The 16,163-nt window shown below is 42.6% G+C and overlaps 1 protein-coding gene across 3 annotated transcripts in view; it reads right to left on the reverse strand.

Moving 5' to 3' along the window:
• Positions 1-16,163, reverse strand: part of LOC102299445 (ras and Rab interactor 2) — a 39,629-nt gene that overhangs the window by 3,976 nt on the left and 19,490 nt on the right. For all 3 annotated transcript variants that reach the window (XM_005919291.2, XM_005919292.2, XM_005919293.2), the window contains exons 6-11: positions 12,184-12,256; positions 11,514-11,605; positions 6,026-7,402; positions 2,031-2,113; positions 1,708-1,933; positions 942-1,073 (exon numbers count right to left, since the gene is read on the reverse strand). In XM_005919291.2, the coding sequence (XP_005919353.1) occupies positions 942-1,073; positions 1,708-1,933; positions 2,031-2,113; positions 6,026-7,402; positions 11,514-11,605; positions 12,184-12,256 (1,983 nt within the window). The remainder of the gene's footprint in view (positions 1-941; positions 1,074-1,707; positions 1,934-2,030; positions 2,114-6,025; positions 7,403-11,513; positions 11,606-12,183; positions 12,257-16,163) is intronic.

The raw sequence follows: 16,163 nt of genomic DNA on the forward strand, positions 1-16,163 counted from the left end.
TGTGTTTTTTGTAAGGTGACCTTGGGTTTCTGAAAGGCGCCCTCAAATAAAATGTATTATTATTATTATAAATTATTCATGAGCAGTATTTCTGTAGGATGTTTTTTTTTTCAAAAGAAAACAGCTCCAAGTTTGTTGCTGCTGGTAATAAAACTGATAAGAGCAGCGATACTGAATCAAAACATCAAAGCTGTAAAACCATAACAATGAGTAATAAGATGCTGTAAAAGCTGCACAGTTATTAAAGGAAAGAGTTTGGAGATAAAACTCGGCAGGTTCATCGCTACATGCAGCAGCGGCAGATTATGCAAAATATTCCTTTCCACAATCAGTCCTGATACAACATCCTAATACTGTCAACCGGACTGTGGCAGGAAACCACTCCTCTCACAGTCTGAACTTCCACTACGTGACTTCCACCTATAATCTTGGGTATGTACATCCATTAAACTGGAAGCTTCCTGTTCTCACACAGTCAAAATGGCAAGACCTTCCTCTGACCAGGTTACAAAACGGGGTGGACCTCTTTAGCCTCACAGCACACTGGTGCGCCCAACCTGAAGAATGAAGCATCTAAACTTTAAGACGAGGTGATGTTTTCAGTGAGCAGACCTCAGAGTCTCTCTCTGCTTTATTTAAAGTCCTGCTTTAACAATGTTACACGTCAGTAGGAAAGGCTCTGTTATGACCCAATGATCTTTTCCTAGCAAACTAATGTATTGTAGACATTGATCTTTTAAAGTATAAGGCATACTGTTGTTCTAACTATTTTCATATGCAGCTAAACTGAATCATGATTAGATATCGTGAAGTTATTTTTCTAAACCAGGAAAAGAATTCTGCGAATATTGAGCGAACATTTCTCAGATGGTAACTGTGTCTGTAACCGATGCACAAGTGCTGCTGTAATGTGTATGTCCTGTGTAACCGACAGGACCTACCCTCTCCTTGAAGCAGGGATGGATCCAGCAGCTCCATCATGTACTGGATCTCCGTGTCCAGCTGTGGCATGTCGCACTGAGCCACCACATAAGTGAGCATGGGCAGGAAGTCATCGGCACCGTACATCCTCCCTGGAAGGAAACAGATGGAGAGCAGAGGGGGATGTAGGTGTGGCAGGTTAGTATTTTCAAATTATTTTTCACTTTTATATCGTTTTCAGTTCGTTTCCGGAGTTCGTTAGATCGTTCTCAGTTCTGCTTTCGTTTGAAAATGTTAAAATGTTTCATTTTAGTTTCGTTTCTATTCATTTTGACGTTAGGTTTTGTCATTTTTAATTGGAATTGTATGGAGGGCCTATGTATGTCAAGAGGCGTGATTTAGGAAAATCAGAACAGGTGTTACTTTTTGAAAACTCCTTTTGGAAGCAGTTGACTCACAGTCTAGACACCCAGACTCTCAACAAACACGCCCATCAAAGCCTCATCAGCCAAGTTGTGATAACTACTATCACAAATGAATAAATTCTAAAACTACAAAATCATGTCTGTTAGTTTGAATTTTTTCCAAGAGTCTGGTTTTTCATTTTTATTTTAGAATAAAACAATGATTTTATATCTAATTTTAGTTTTTGGTTTCATTTCAGTTAACTACATTAACCTTGATGGTAGTCGCACAGGTCAGGCAGAGGAAGGAAAAGGAAAAAAATCACAGCTGTAAACAATCAGAGGAAACTGACAAACTGGGAACAAACGGACTTTTCCATACCTGAGTTATCCTGCATGATGGTGTAAATGAGCTTACACACTCGCAGCAGCAGTGACACCTTCTTCTCGGGGGAATACATCTTCCTCATGTTCAGGAACTTCTGCCGGATTTTCTCAATAGCCACGGCGTCAGGGGGCACGGCACCATCCACCCCGAGCTCCTGGGGCTTTTTGGTCTTAGCCAGCGCCAAGTTCTCCCTCAGCTGCTGCAAAGCTCCACTGCTCACCTGCAGCGAACAGAGACAATGCATCGCTGATATCAGGGCTTCATCTTTAGCATTGCTTATCTCCTCATTTATGAAGACACTTTTCTAAGATATTCACCTGGAAGTCACGCAAAGCCGTCTCGATGACGCTGTTCAGAGGTTTTAAGACACATTTGTGCATGGCCTTCTCCAGCACCTGGTCTGTGGAAGAGGACACACCCACACACAGACAAACGGTTAAGCACCAGACGTAATGTAATGATCATTTCTCTGAGTAATCAAATAATAAAGTGTGTCACTGTGTGTTGTGCAATGACAAGTTAAATAAAACTGAAACTGTACATTTGCTGTAACTCTTATGTACACTGCAGTTCCTGGGAACGAATGAGGTGATTTACTGGCTAACCCGAAACCATCGTCACATGCTTATGGCAGTCAGCACGCTGAAGTCATGTTCATCAACCCTGAAACTTGCACAGACTTTTCTCACATTTAACGCTGCACAGTCCTGGACTCCGTCCTCACATATGGCTTAAAGTCAGGCTAAGATTAAGTTATCAGGCTTAAATTATCCACCCTAATATCAGAGTGCGTCATCTTTAAAGACTTAATGCTTTTAATCAGTAATTAAACCCAGATGACATGTGAGAGATCACTGACAATAAGCTCAACATGAGCTTATTGTTTTCTTTATTTGCCAAAATTGATCGTACCTGAATGTATTTCTTTCTTTTTCTTATTTCTTTTTTAATGTATTTTTTGGAAATATGGCAATTTGACCCAGTGCACTATAAATGCATTTCAAGAAATCACATGGAAAATAAAATATCTGCATTTTTAAAATCATTTCTACTACATGTTATTTGCATGTCACAACGGAGACCATACCAAGAAATTCACCTCAGTCAGCTCAACGCTTCAGATGTTGTTTTCTTTATTAGAAAATAACAACAACACCCTCCTACTTCACCAAAAGTTGATTCTGGTCATCTGGACGTAGCGGTTTGTGGGAGAAACGTTTCGTCACTCATCCAACTGACTTCTTCAGTCTCAGCTGACTGCAGGTTTCCCCAGTCTTATAAACAGTACATACTCCTACCTCAGACATTACCAGCTGCATCTCTGTGGGGCTCACATAACCACTTTATGGTTAGGAGACACTTTTGAATTCCAGTCTGTTTGCTCTCATCAGCAAAACAAATCGAAATCAGAGACCAAGTAGACTGACCTCCCCCCACTTCATGCATGTCTTTGGGACTGTGACAGGAGAAGCCACGGAGACACGGGGAAAACACAGGGATGGTTTGGCAACAGCGCAAACCACCGCGCCATCATGCTGCCAGAAGGCCGTTTAAGACAAATTGAACAGGAAGTAATTTGAGTATAAGGATGCACAATGTCTGGCAGCACAGAAGGCCCTCAGGCACATGATGCCCTTTACCATCCATCCTGTGATGAAATCATTTACGAGGACGTCAAGCTATCGCCGATATGTCTCCCTAATGCCAAGGCTCCTCTCACAAAGTTGCCTCCTAAACGGCAGCAGGAGAACAAATCACATTTATCTCCACTAATCACAGCAGCATGATTTACTTTGATTAGTGGACATAACAAAAAAGCTCAAGCTGGTTGAATAATCTCTTTATTTGCTACAGTATAGTGTTTTTTGGCTCTTTTTATGTGTAAGAACAGATTCTATGAACATGTGGGCTAATGGGAAACATTTGCTATCTTAACACTAAAAAGCAGAAAAAGGTAAATAATTGGAAGAAGGATCAACGCATGCCTTTCAAAGCTGAAGCCGCAAAATGAGTAAATAAACTAAAGTTCAGAGTTTGACATTCAAACACTTGAAATCAGGTTGTGTCAGATAGATTGCATGTTTATGGCTCTGATAAGGTTAAAGAGTGACTGACCTCGAGTGTGAGCTTTAAGCATTCCGGTCATATACCAACCTGGAAGCAGATTGTACGTGAGTGTAAATACAACGGCTCCGTCTGTACCTCTGACCCACGTACCCGGGCTTCAAACCATTTCCTCAACTATGCCCAGCATGCTGCATTTCACACAATCGCGTGTTATTGTTCACTGACAGCGAGTATTCATGCAGCACAGGCAACCCCAGCCTCCGGGCGCCGTTTATGCCAGACTTATGCAATGATTTACGCAGAACAAAGTACAGTGCATGCACGCACAGGAATCCTGTTCTTATGAAGAATTGGTATTCTGTTTTGCTTTCTTTGTGAGCCACAGAAGTACAGGATGACTACCTCCCAATTATCCCGCTCACTCTGTACGAGAGCCAAGTGCTGTGGCTCACCTGAGACAAGGGCTTGGCGAGTCGTTTATTGCAAAATGCTTACAGATATAAATCTAGAGCCATAAAAAGGAAGCCTTGGACGACTCTGTTAGATCCTCACGTGCACACAAGGACGTGATCGGAGCCTCCTCAGGATCGACCGTTACATTTTCTGACTTTCTGATTTGTTGTTAGGTTTTATCTCAAAAGCAATTAAATCGGGAGGCAAACACGTACTCCTACATCTGACGGAACACCAGAAGCGCATAATAAATATCTCATTTACTGATTTACACCCCGCCTTTCTTCGTCATTCACATTCTCTGTTTACTTATGAATTGGGGTGTGTGCTGCCAGTCAAAAGCCTCCCTATAAGCTAACCATTCTACTTCTCCCACTCACAATACTTCAAGTGTTGCACTCTCTAAAATCACTCCAAATTTTGCACTTCAAGCTTTCCTTTTCATTATAAACACAACAGAACATTTTGTTCTGCTGCAACATAACTGCACTCCCCAGTATTTCTGTAAACACGCCCGAGAGGCTCGAAGGGTCACCTTAGCTCCACTTCTCCTTTTTCACAGTTATGTGTGAGTGTAACATGACATCAGGCGGACTGTCGGCTCTCAGCTCGGACTTTTTATTCTGACAGCTGACAAACGAGGGCTTAATCTGAGCCACTTTATACTCATTTATGTTTCAGTTCTGGTGCTCACAAATGTTCCAGCAGGCTGGATGTGGCTCAGACGTCCTGAGCTAGGTTACAGCAAGTATTATGGGTGTTAGACTTGGCCAAAACCCACAACACACCTCATTAGGCTCATGTAAGGTGGATGTGGGGCTAAGTTTAGGCAGCCAGACTCATCCTGATACATGAGCGTCACTCAAGGCCAAACGTGGCTCACAGGAAACTGAAGATGTGGGCCACATTTGGGCCAATGACTAGTAAAGTAGATTTCCATTTTGCAAACTATTGAATCAAAGTCTGCCTGCTTATTAAACATGTTTACATTAGTTCTCCTTTCCAAAGGGAACCTTTGTGAGCGCGAGATTGTTTATGTGCGGTCTGTTAGGACAATCAGAAAGGATCATTTCTCTGTCCCTGAACAAGGCTTTGCTGTTATTGTTTACAATGAACAAAGACATGCTCACATATTCTGCAAAGCAAGTGCACAATAATCTGATCAGAATGAAGCGTCCCTTTCAGAGAGTTTTCCATATGTGCAAACTATTTTTTCAAATGTTCTGACATCACTGAGAAAGCAACACTTTAAAAAACATATCCAGCAGGACCTGATGGATCCTAACACGAGCAGCAGTATAATGATAATAATGAATGAAATGAAGGCATACGAAGGTACTTTTTGACACAGTTCTGTAGCCTTGAGTCCTGACATTTAATAACAGCCCCACCAAGTTAAATATACACTTAAAAGCAACACCTGCCCTTCAAAGTCAAACTCAACTACAGTGTGAGATTATGCCGACAAACACAGGCCAGGAATAACTCACTAGGGCACAGCACGCTGGCATGTCTGTAATTCAACACGGCTAATGAGGCATGCTAATATGGAAAGTTCAACGACACAATGCAAGGCTTCAGCACTGTCGATGAATGTAGTGATTTTGAAACCCTCTGAATCACTAATGGCCCAACATATCTGGAATGTGAACATGTAGAGATCTGAAAGCTGTCAGATATATAACAAAAACATGACACACGCCCACACCTGCGCCCACACAAAGATCTTTTACAAAGCCAGGATGAGCTCATACTACAAATCTCCAAGTCACATTTCACTTTAAACACTTACCAATCTGGTCCTCGGGTATGAGGGACTCAATAGGAGGGTCGAGCTCAGAGCTCTGGCGCAGGTAAGCCTTCATCTGTGTCATAAACTGCCTGAGAGTCTGCAGAAAATCCATCCCTGATGTGTGACAGCTTCGATTCTCCTGAACGAAGCCGATGTAGTCCTGAACCAGGGAACCAAAGTACGAGCTTTTGTCCCTGGACAGCTCAGCGATCCTTTTCACCGTCCGCCTCTCCGGGGTCATGAGGGAGCTGAGCATGCCGCTGACCTTACTGAAGCGCCCCTTCAAGGCCCTGGGAAGGATGAAGGAACTACCGCTTATATTCACGCCGACCTTTCGGCTCCGGGCTCTGAAGGATGGACGGAGGCGCATTTCTAAGTCTGTCTCCATGCCAACTCCGTAGTCCTCCTCCTCTTCTTCCCCATCGTCATCGTCCTCACTGCTGTCCTCCACCGGGTCTTGATGATTTAGGTGTAATGATGGGGTAGGGGTCAGGCCCAGGGAGAATCCAGGAGACTGGGAGTATTCCAGTGAGTCGGAGGAAGAAGTAGACATGCTCATGTCGCTGAGTCGCTGGTGTCCCCTCTCATTAGGACCGGACGGACTCTCCAGATCCGCAGGGGTGGCAGATTGAGGCTGGCAGGATGGCAGTTTGGCACGAGACAGGGCCTTGGCGATGGTCTCATCATCCAGGGCAATGTGGCAGCGGTGAGACTCCAAATCCGGCTTCTTTGGCCTCGGAGGCGGTGGGTTTGAAGTCACGGGGATTGGTGAGCTGGCACTTTTGGATGATCCGCTGTGCTTGATGCCCATCGAAGGTCGAGCGGGTGCCGGGCGTTTATTTGAGGATTGGTGCTGCCTTGTAATTACAGCCTCTGGCATGCTCTTCGGTCTGGCAGTAGCTGCTGGAGGTCCAGGTGGAGGTGGGGCAGGACGCCGGCGTGGCATCGAGCGCGGCGGTGGGGGGCGAGGGGGCCGTGATTTGCTGTTGGGTTTGATTTTGTCCACGTGTGGATCACTGCTTTGGCTGCCAGTTAAAGGCTTTGATTCCTCTGCATTCTCCAGGGTGGACTCGACAGCCTTTGAGCGCGGCTCCTCCTCAGAGCTGCTACGGCGGTGCGGATGGGTTTGGAGAAAGAGCGGGTTAACAAAGCACAGAGGACCGCTGGAATGTCTTCTCTCTAGGTGAAAGTTAGGTGGAGGTGCATGGGATTGTAAGGTTGCCGGTGCGCTGTCACAGTGAGCCCTGGTGTGTCTCTGCTGTGACCCCTCGACCTCGCTGTTCCTGTTGGTCCGCTGGGGGCTGAGGGTCCGGCTCAGAGGGCGACAGGGACGGGGGGAGGTGTGCCGCTGACTGCACAGGGCAGAGTCCCAGAAACCTGTAACACACAGACGTAAAGAAACCGTCAGAGGCAAACATTGACCAGCGTCTCCTGAGACAAGTCAAAACTCCCACAGAGAATAAATCCTCAGAGCAGCTGCTGTGTTCAAATTAAAGCAGCAGCAGAGTTTTCAGCAGGTTCTCACCACTAACTTTGTTGGCTCCCTTTAAGTTTTCAAAGTTTTGTCCGTCTTTCCTGCTCGTTTGTCGTCTAGAAGTGTTCCATACTCAGCCCGTGCCTCTCTGCTCTGACTCACTGGATGCCGACACACACCCAAAGAGAGGGAGCCACACATGCTAATCACACAGTGGGAGGGCACTAAAAACTCCACATAGCGCACAGTCCCTCCACCCCTTTCTTCCTGCTCTGCATTTCCTTGTAGCTCCGAGTAGATTCAGTATCAGTCTTCTTTCTTCCTAATATCTAGTGTTAAATTTAAAGTCTGTGAATCTCATTTGAACAACTTTCTTCTTCTGTTTCTTTCTTACACTGACAGTGCATAAACATGAAAGGGGAGTGGAGGAAATGCTCTCTCACTCCACTGAATCATCCCATTGTTTTCAGCTGCTTGGCAAGACAGACCTCATTCTAACACAGCTGCTGCGAGAACAACTACAAAATAAAGCATCTGTGGAATCCCATCATAAACGCACGGCTACAGCATAAAGATTTAACCACCCTTTAAGAGAACAGACAACAAATAATCCACACTCAGCATACATCTACACAGTTGTTGCCACTTAAAAATGGAAACAAACTCGGGGGAAATGAAGAAGCAGCTCCAGTTGCTAGGTCAGTTTCATATGTCCTGTAATCCTTTGGTGTCTGGGGACTGAAAGCTGCCTGTGGGATTCTTGCTGGTCCATGTGAGCAACGAGCACCTGACACTGTGGTGTGTGTCTGCAGAGCAACCCAACAGCAAGCAACCCAACCTGAATAAACACCACACGTAAAACTGACTGACCGCAGAGTGGGCTGAGTGCAGTTCCCCTTTATCCAAGTAAAGACGTGCACTTTAAAGTGCCTCAAACACACTTTCACTTAGCTTAAATACTACAAACAAGACATTTGTTTATACTGAGTGAAGCTCACCACATTAAAACCACAGGTTTTTTTTTTTATATAAATAAATTCATTAATTCAATGCAGAAGTTACTGACAATAATAACCTCATCACTTCCTGCATGTGCTGCAAACTAAAACAATATCAGGAAAGCGAGGAATCTTCCACCAGAGATTCCTTAAGGTTTTTATTGTGAAATATCCATGCAGGAAGTCTTTAGAGTCTTTCGTCTGCCCATAGACTGTATATAAATGATGGATGAAGTGACAGTGATGTAACCCATGCTGCTGCCATGTTTTTTTTAGAGCTAGTAAATACCATGTTCAGGTGAGAGGGTGTTAAATTATCAGCTACATAAACGATCTACCTACAATGCACAATGCTAATGTGCTAATGTGCGCTATGCAACAAACTAATACAACATGAATTTCTAACAACTACTGGTTTCACTAACCAAACTGTAGCACAAACACTTTGGATGGTCTTGCCTCACAGCATAATATTTGTCAGATTAAGTTATTACAAAGGGAAAAACTAGCCATAAAGTCCAAAACTGTTTTTGCAGCACGCTGTAAACATGGTGATTTCTGCTGTGAAGCCAGACATGCAAGATTTAACATGTGTATGGGGATTTACTTGCTTAAACAATGTTTGCGTGCCTTAATAAGTGGATACAGGTTAATTTAAGTCGCCACATTTGCATAATTTTCCAAACCCAGAAGTCCCCACTTGGTCTGCAACAATTTTTAGGTAGGTTTTAAAAAGTGACACTTGTGTCTGTCTGCGGTTTTAATGATGATGTCAGCAATGCTAACATGCATTTGTTAGAGTGGTATCTCACTTTGCAATGAGCAGCAATAATCTGTAGTATTTTGCATTCTAAATGGAAAGTTAATGTCTAAGCTGAGATGACCAAACTCACAGCACTGCTAACAAAAGTCATGCCGATAGGGAGGATAAGAGTTCAGCCTCATGAGAGATAAACTAACTGATTCACGGGAGGCGCAAGATAAGTTTTGTTTCTTTGTTTTTTCCCTTACATGTGCGTGTCCAGAGTCCACAACGGTCTGCTGTTTGTCTTTAAATAGAAGCAGTCCAATGACGAAGGGGAGTTTCCCTCAATGACAGGATAATCTTGCAAATCCGGCATTAAAGAAACTGGCTAATACTTAAAGGATGTTTCGGCCACTGTGCTTCATCACAAAGTAACTCTGCACGCTTCCACCCACATCCATTCATAGAAGACTGTGCAAAAACAATGATAGCGTTTCATCTTGGTAATGATGATATTATGTTAGCACACATGCTTGCAAGCCTTTTGTGTTTTTATACAGGTCTGAATGCAGTGCAATGGCATGTGTGTGCTCAGACAGCAGTTGTCCTTCTGTAGCTTTCCACTCGCCACTCCCTTCTCTCCCTCATCAGGGGTGAGTTATGTCGTAGGCTTCTGCTGACTCACCCGCAGTTTCACAGGAGCTGAGCTTAGAGTAACTCGGAGCGATGTGAGCAAATCTGCTATGAAACCCGACCAGGATAGGCAGTGTGAGGGAAAACAAACAGAGCACCTGCAGCACGAACACTGACCTTTTTATCTTTGCTTTGTTTGCCAGCCTGCACTTTACAGATCAGTAACCAGGTAATATTACAATTTCCAGTAGATACATCGAGCAAAAACTCAAACTGGAAAGCAAATTAAAAAGATTTGGAAACCAAATGAACAGTCTGAGTTCAACGCACTAAGATTGAAAAGCAGCCTTTACTTACTTACTCCTCTAGTTTACATTAAGTGAAAATAATAGCACTAAAGAAACTATGTACCTATGTTAAAGTACCTATGCAGTGATTTCTACTCTGTTTGAGCACTCGAGCAATAGTTTCTTCCTGTCAGGACAAAGCTGAAGGAAACTGATTAGCCAAGCAAGAAAGAAGAAATCATAACAATTAGAATTAAAAAAACAACAACTATTTATCAGTTTGCCTAGCACTTTTAATATAAGGGATAGAAAATACTAAATTAGCATGAGCCTTAGGTCCTAAAGACACTATCAAACTGGGTGTGAAAAGTGAAGCCAATGCACAAAAGACAAGGTAATCCCATCTAATGGGGTTGACTTGAAAAAAGTCCTTAAAAACACTTCATTGCTAAAGGTTTTCACTCATCTATCCAAACACAGCTGTATGAAAATCAAGCACCGACAGAAAGGGTCGCTCTCAGGAGCTCGGTGAATTCCCGCATGGTGCTGTGATACTCTTTAAACACTTTCTCTAATGGTGTGTTCACACCGAACACGATAGAGGTGGCCAGAGCGTCAGGTTTATGTAAAGTCAATGGAAAAGACTTTATGGGTTCAGTCACTCATTTGAGGTCATATTGAAAAAAACATTAGGTCCCATTTGTAAATTTTGATCATTTTAAGTTTCAGCACCGAGCTGCTCCTTCAGTGTCCGGCTGCAGCACCTGCGGTGTGAGACGGACAGATTTCACAGGTCTTTCCTCCCTTCTGCTGTGAAACTCCACAACATGGTCTCTGCAGATGACCACACATGTGCAGACAGACACACATCCAATACACAACGATAACTTTCGCCCCATCTCCCTGATGTGCAATAGTACCAACTGCAATTTCTCAGTTTGGCAGTTTTTTATTCTGTTTGGTATAGTATGTTATTCTGTCATATCGTATTCTATTCTATTGTTTTGTTTTGTTTTTTCATTTTTCTTAATTTTTACTGTTCTTAACTTACTTTCTGCTGTGACCAAAACATTTCCCACATGTGGGACTAATAAAGGTTTATCTTATCTTATCATCCACATTATAGACTTAAAGGCTCATTTCGAGGCTTCATAATAGAACTTCAATAATCAGCAGCTGATGTCACGATAGCTACATCCTTATGCCATTTATGGTGGAGGTGCAATAACCACATTATCAAGACATGCCAGGTAGAATTTACCATGAATTAAGTGCAGACAACTTGGAGATATACTTGTGAGAAATCCAACATGTTCATTCAGGGTGTGAGTTTACAAAGCAGCAAGGCTACCTGCTCCAAGCTGAGCCACCTCCTCCAGCTCTTTCTGGGTCTTGGCTGAAGCTATGGCCTCTGGAAGTTTGAGTGTGAATGGCAGGATATCTCTAAAGAGACAAAAACAAATTAAAATGTGTTAAGAAAGCAGAAGAAGGGATAAACATAGGAGTTGAAGTAGCTGTCGAATTAAAGGTCAGTCGTGAAAGAAACGTGCATGTGTGACAGATTTATGTTTATCCATCGTCCTCGTTTGACATAAAATCCTGGAACAAAAGTGATGACGCCTCAAGTCTGGTTGGCAAAACACGACCCAAACACGGTCATACAGATAAGTGCCTTCATAACACACCCTTGGTTTTCCACTGCACTACATTAACGCCACTTTAATATAGCGCTACAGATACACACACACCCCGTGCTCAGACTTTATAAAGCGAACACGCAGCTGAAGACAATATCTAAAGACAATTTTGTGTCCATTTAATTGTCTGCTTTGTTGTGTCTGGCATTTCTTTCAGCTCAACTATTTCCTGTGTCTGTCTGCGTTGCCCCAGCTGGCACGATATAAAACAAGAAGCGAAAGCCGTGAGCGCTGAGAGCGGACTGCTTACTCGACATTATCCTCATCCATGCTTGAATCATCACAAAGCAACAGCAAAGAAGCTGCCTTAGGTGGGGTATTTACCTGCTGATACAGTAAAAGGCCACGAGCCGGAACAGGTCTGCAAAGCTGATCCCAGATCCATCGAGAGAAAAGGCTGTAGGCAGATGAAATTTACAAAGATCTCATCAGATTTCACACACAGGAAGTTAATGACATGCAGTGCAAGAGTTCACCGAGGGATTTCTCGCCTAATCAGCATTTTTTCAGGCTTGTTTATACTGATGAGATGGTACTTGTGTCAGAAGAATTAAATAAACGAGCCCAACAATTCAGCTCAAAGAAAAAAAAAAAAAGGTTCTCAAAGGATAAATTAAAACAATGTGACTGCAACATTTCCAGACGACCTTCGTCAGTTACCCAGGGTTTCTCCTCTTCACTGACTCCAGGTACAAACTGCACATGCCCACTTCTCCGTCGCTTCTGGAAGAACAGGTCAATAATCCAGAAGCGCAACAAGTTTTACAAGTTCTCTTATCTCCTCTGGTTATTTTCCCTCTTTTGAACTGGCAGTTATAACACCAGGTCAGGGTGTCGGGTTCCCTCACTGTCCTCACGCCACATAACAAATATGAGGATATAAACATGTCATCTTGTGTTCTGATTGCTGAAGGCAAAGAGACTCTTGCATGAATCTGTGGTGAGAAATAATAAAAGTGGACGTGCCTATAACTGACTGGTCTTGGCGTACTTAGAAAGCTGGTGCGTTCGGTTTTTGGTGCAACGTTTTCATCATAGATGTACATAAAAAATCGATTACATCAGCCACTGCTTTGTGACGTCTCTTTGTGAAACCTTCCTCATGAGTGCAGGGCAGATGGGACACATTTATGATGTTAGCAAGCTACATTTGTTCATAAAAGGATACAGATCAACAGTCTTTCCTGAGTTTCAAGTTTTATTGAATACAATATGATATTCATGCTGTAAATTAAGGTGACCGAGTTCAAAGGTACACCTGCTGTGAGCACACTTCTGTCTCACAGTGAGATCTGCATCATGTCTGGCTACACAACGTTAAGGTGGCTGTAGCCAAAACGCTCGAGGCGTCAAGAATGAGACTATAAAACAGCAGGCGATGTCACGATGACTACCTCAGATCATGAGTTCTGATGAGTTTGATCATTTTCTCATTTATTATTTTTTATTTCTAGTATTTAGATCTCTAGTATCTGAAATTAGACCACGAAATAACTCAACATCTACATAAACTGACACAAAATCTGAGACAGTGGATCGTTCCAGGTTTCAAGTTGAGATATCCTCAACAGCTGTTGAATGGATGTCATAGACCTAAGAGTTCAAATCTCTCTTAGGTGATTTTCACCTCATTTGAGACTTCTTGGCTCTCTGATACACATTTAGAGAAGTGGCTTTGAGCTTTTAGTTTCCATACAGTCACATACAAAGACAGAAGTTACTCTTCTCATTATGTGCACAGGCAGAGTTTCACAAAGGAAACTTTTCTAAAGTTGTATTTATATATATACATAATTAAAAGCTTTTAAGTTCACTTCAAACACTGTGTGCAGGGCTAGCTTGACGAGGCACGCCAACTATAGAGCAGCTAGAAGAAAAAGCAGGCCTAAGGCACAATCCCATCTGTGCTGTCCTTTCAGCAGGGAAAATCCACAGCTGGTATGTCGTCACTTCTTGGCAGTGTTGCAGCTCAATGACTAATGCTTACCATACATGCAACTGATTTACTTTAATATCTCAGACGTTAATGTTACAATTAAAAATGACTGTTTAACAGTTCAATAAAGCTTCCACAAAGCATAAGGAAGAACCACAACAAGCAGGCACAACTGCAAAGAGCTTTAGATGAAAGAGGTCAGCGCAGGTATGCTGCACAAGCACAAAGGTGATGAAAATCGTGGCTGCTGTGTGTGTTTGCTGAAGATAAGTACTATAATTGCTCTTACTTAAACAGAAGCCTGCGTATGTTATGTGTTTTCACATGGCAAACCCTCAGGACAAAAGTTAAATCTAGACGAAAGGTTCATTTCAGCAGTCATTTGTTTGTAAAACCCACATTTCCAGTATCACCAGTCAAGCCTTATAGGGCTGGCTCTTTCAGCAGTTGTAGTTGGGACACTGTCTACGAGCAAAAACAAGATGAGGTCAGGATGAGTTTGGAGATCTAAGCTGAAGCACTGTCAGAGGAAATGTGTTAAAATAGTAAAAATACAATAGAAAATGTTGGATTTGTTTTTAATGTAACAACATTTTGGCTTCATTATCTTAACTGGATGCTCTGCTTATTTCCTAGTCTGCTCCCATCTCACTTCCTGAGCTGCGTTCACCAAAAATCACAGGAAGTTATAGTTTTTGGTTTATTCTGTGTATCCTGTCTGGGTTTACAGCTCCTGCCTGGAATCAGCTGCACAGCTCTTCTGCTTCTGACTGAACTGCTGCCTGCTTTAAACTGGACACTGCAGGGAAGTTTTCTTTTAACTTCAAGCGTCTTCTGTTCTCGTGCAACATTTAATGGCTTTGGCTCTTTGTTTATTCTTTGATTTATCCGGATGACCAAATTTTAACTATAGGTTTTAAAATCCTCGTACAAGCAAGTCTTGTAACTTGGGAAGTTGGCATGAATGCAGGAGGTTATTTTTAAGCCCCAAACTAAATGAAGGGAGAGAGTCACAGCTTTCATTTCATTGGTCAGTGGGACATAAAACTGGCCTGACTCACCATCAGTGTTGGTCAAGTTACGTGAAAAAAGTATTCAGTAACTAATTACTGATTACTTCCCCAAAAAGTAATCCCGTTACTTTACTGATTACTTATTTTCAAAAGTAATTAATTACTTAGTTACTTTTTAAAAACACGATTTACAACCTGAGTAGGTGATAAAGTGATAGATCTTTCAGCCCAATTCTACTTTTTCTGCATAATCATCATACAAAATGTAATCAAATGGAAAAGTCTCTTTTTAAACTTGTTTTAATCTTTTAACTTTATGCATCAAGCAAACATTTAATTATATGCAACATTCTCTGACTGGAAGAAATTAGTTTAACATTTAAACCTATTTTCTACACATTCCAGCACATAAAATAAAATATTTTTTGTGTTTACACTCACTCTTTCAAATAGATGCAAGTAAAACACAGCAGAAAATAAATAAAGTCAAAGACTCGCGGTCCTGTTGCTCTATTTTCACCTGTAAAGCAGGCGGAGGTTTACCCTGGTGCAGGTGTGCCGCGGTCAGTGGAAGAATCCGCCAGTTTCTCTGTGTTTCCCATTACGTGGTTGCGCACTCGGTGGTTGTTTAGGGGGTTTTTTCGCTGTAAAAAGAAGTTTTCTTCCCACGCACAGCGGACACTAATGTTTTTGTCACTTTTTATGGAATCAAACTCAGAGTAAGGTCAGTACTTCCACGCTTTAAACGCTGCACGCTCATACTCTCTCTGCACTCGATATGTGATCCACTGTTGATCTGCACACAGCTGTTGTCACTCGCTTACGTCACTGTCATGAGACACTTTTGCAAAAAAAAAAAATCACGGTTTCAGTAACGCAGTAACGCAGCATCCCTATGGGAAAGTAACAGTAATCTAATTACCTTTTTTGCAATAGTAATCCCTTACTTTACTCGTTACTTGAAAAAAGTAATCGGATTACAGTAACGTGTTACTGCCCATCTCTGCTCACCAGACAAGTCCAATTAAAAAAATAAGTAATCAAAACAAAGGAACAAAACCTGCTTTCACCCAAAATAAGGTTTAAAACAGTCGTCCAGCTTTATGCAACGATATGATTGGCTCCTGAGTCTTCCAAGTGTCTAGCTTTGTTGAAAGCCTCTTTGGGGCAGGGACGGGACAACTGCCAATTTTGTCAAGAATTCTCAAAAAAATTTACTCCTGATTGTTTGAGCCGTCTCTCCCTGCTGGGCGCCACTTTAGTGAGCAGTGGGCGAGCGGCCTGGTTGGAGCCCGACCCGCGGGCCATTTCTGTGCATCTTGCTCCTCACTTTCCCGTCTCTCTTCACTGCTTCA

The sequence above is a fragment of the Haplochromis burtoni genome, unplaced genomic scaffold, assembly GCF_018398535.1.
Source record: "Haplochromis burtoni strain Fernald_Lab_line unplaced genomic scaffold, NCSU_Asbu1 Contig_35, whole genome shotgun sequence".
NCBI lineage: Eukaryota > Metazoa > Chordata > Actinopteri > Cichliformes > Cichlidae > Haplochromis > Haplochromis burtoni.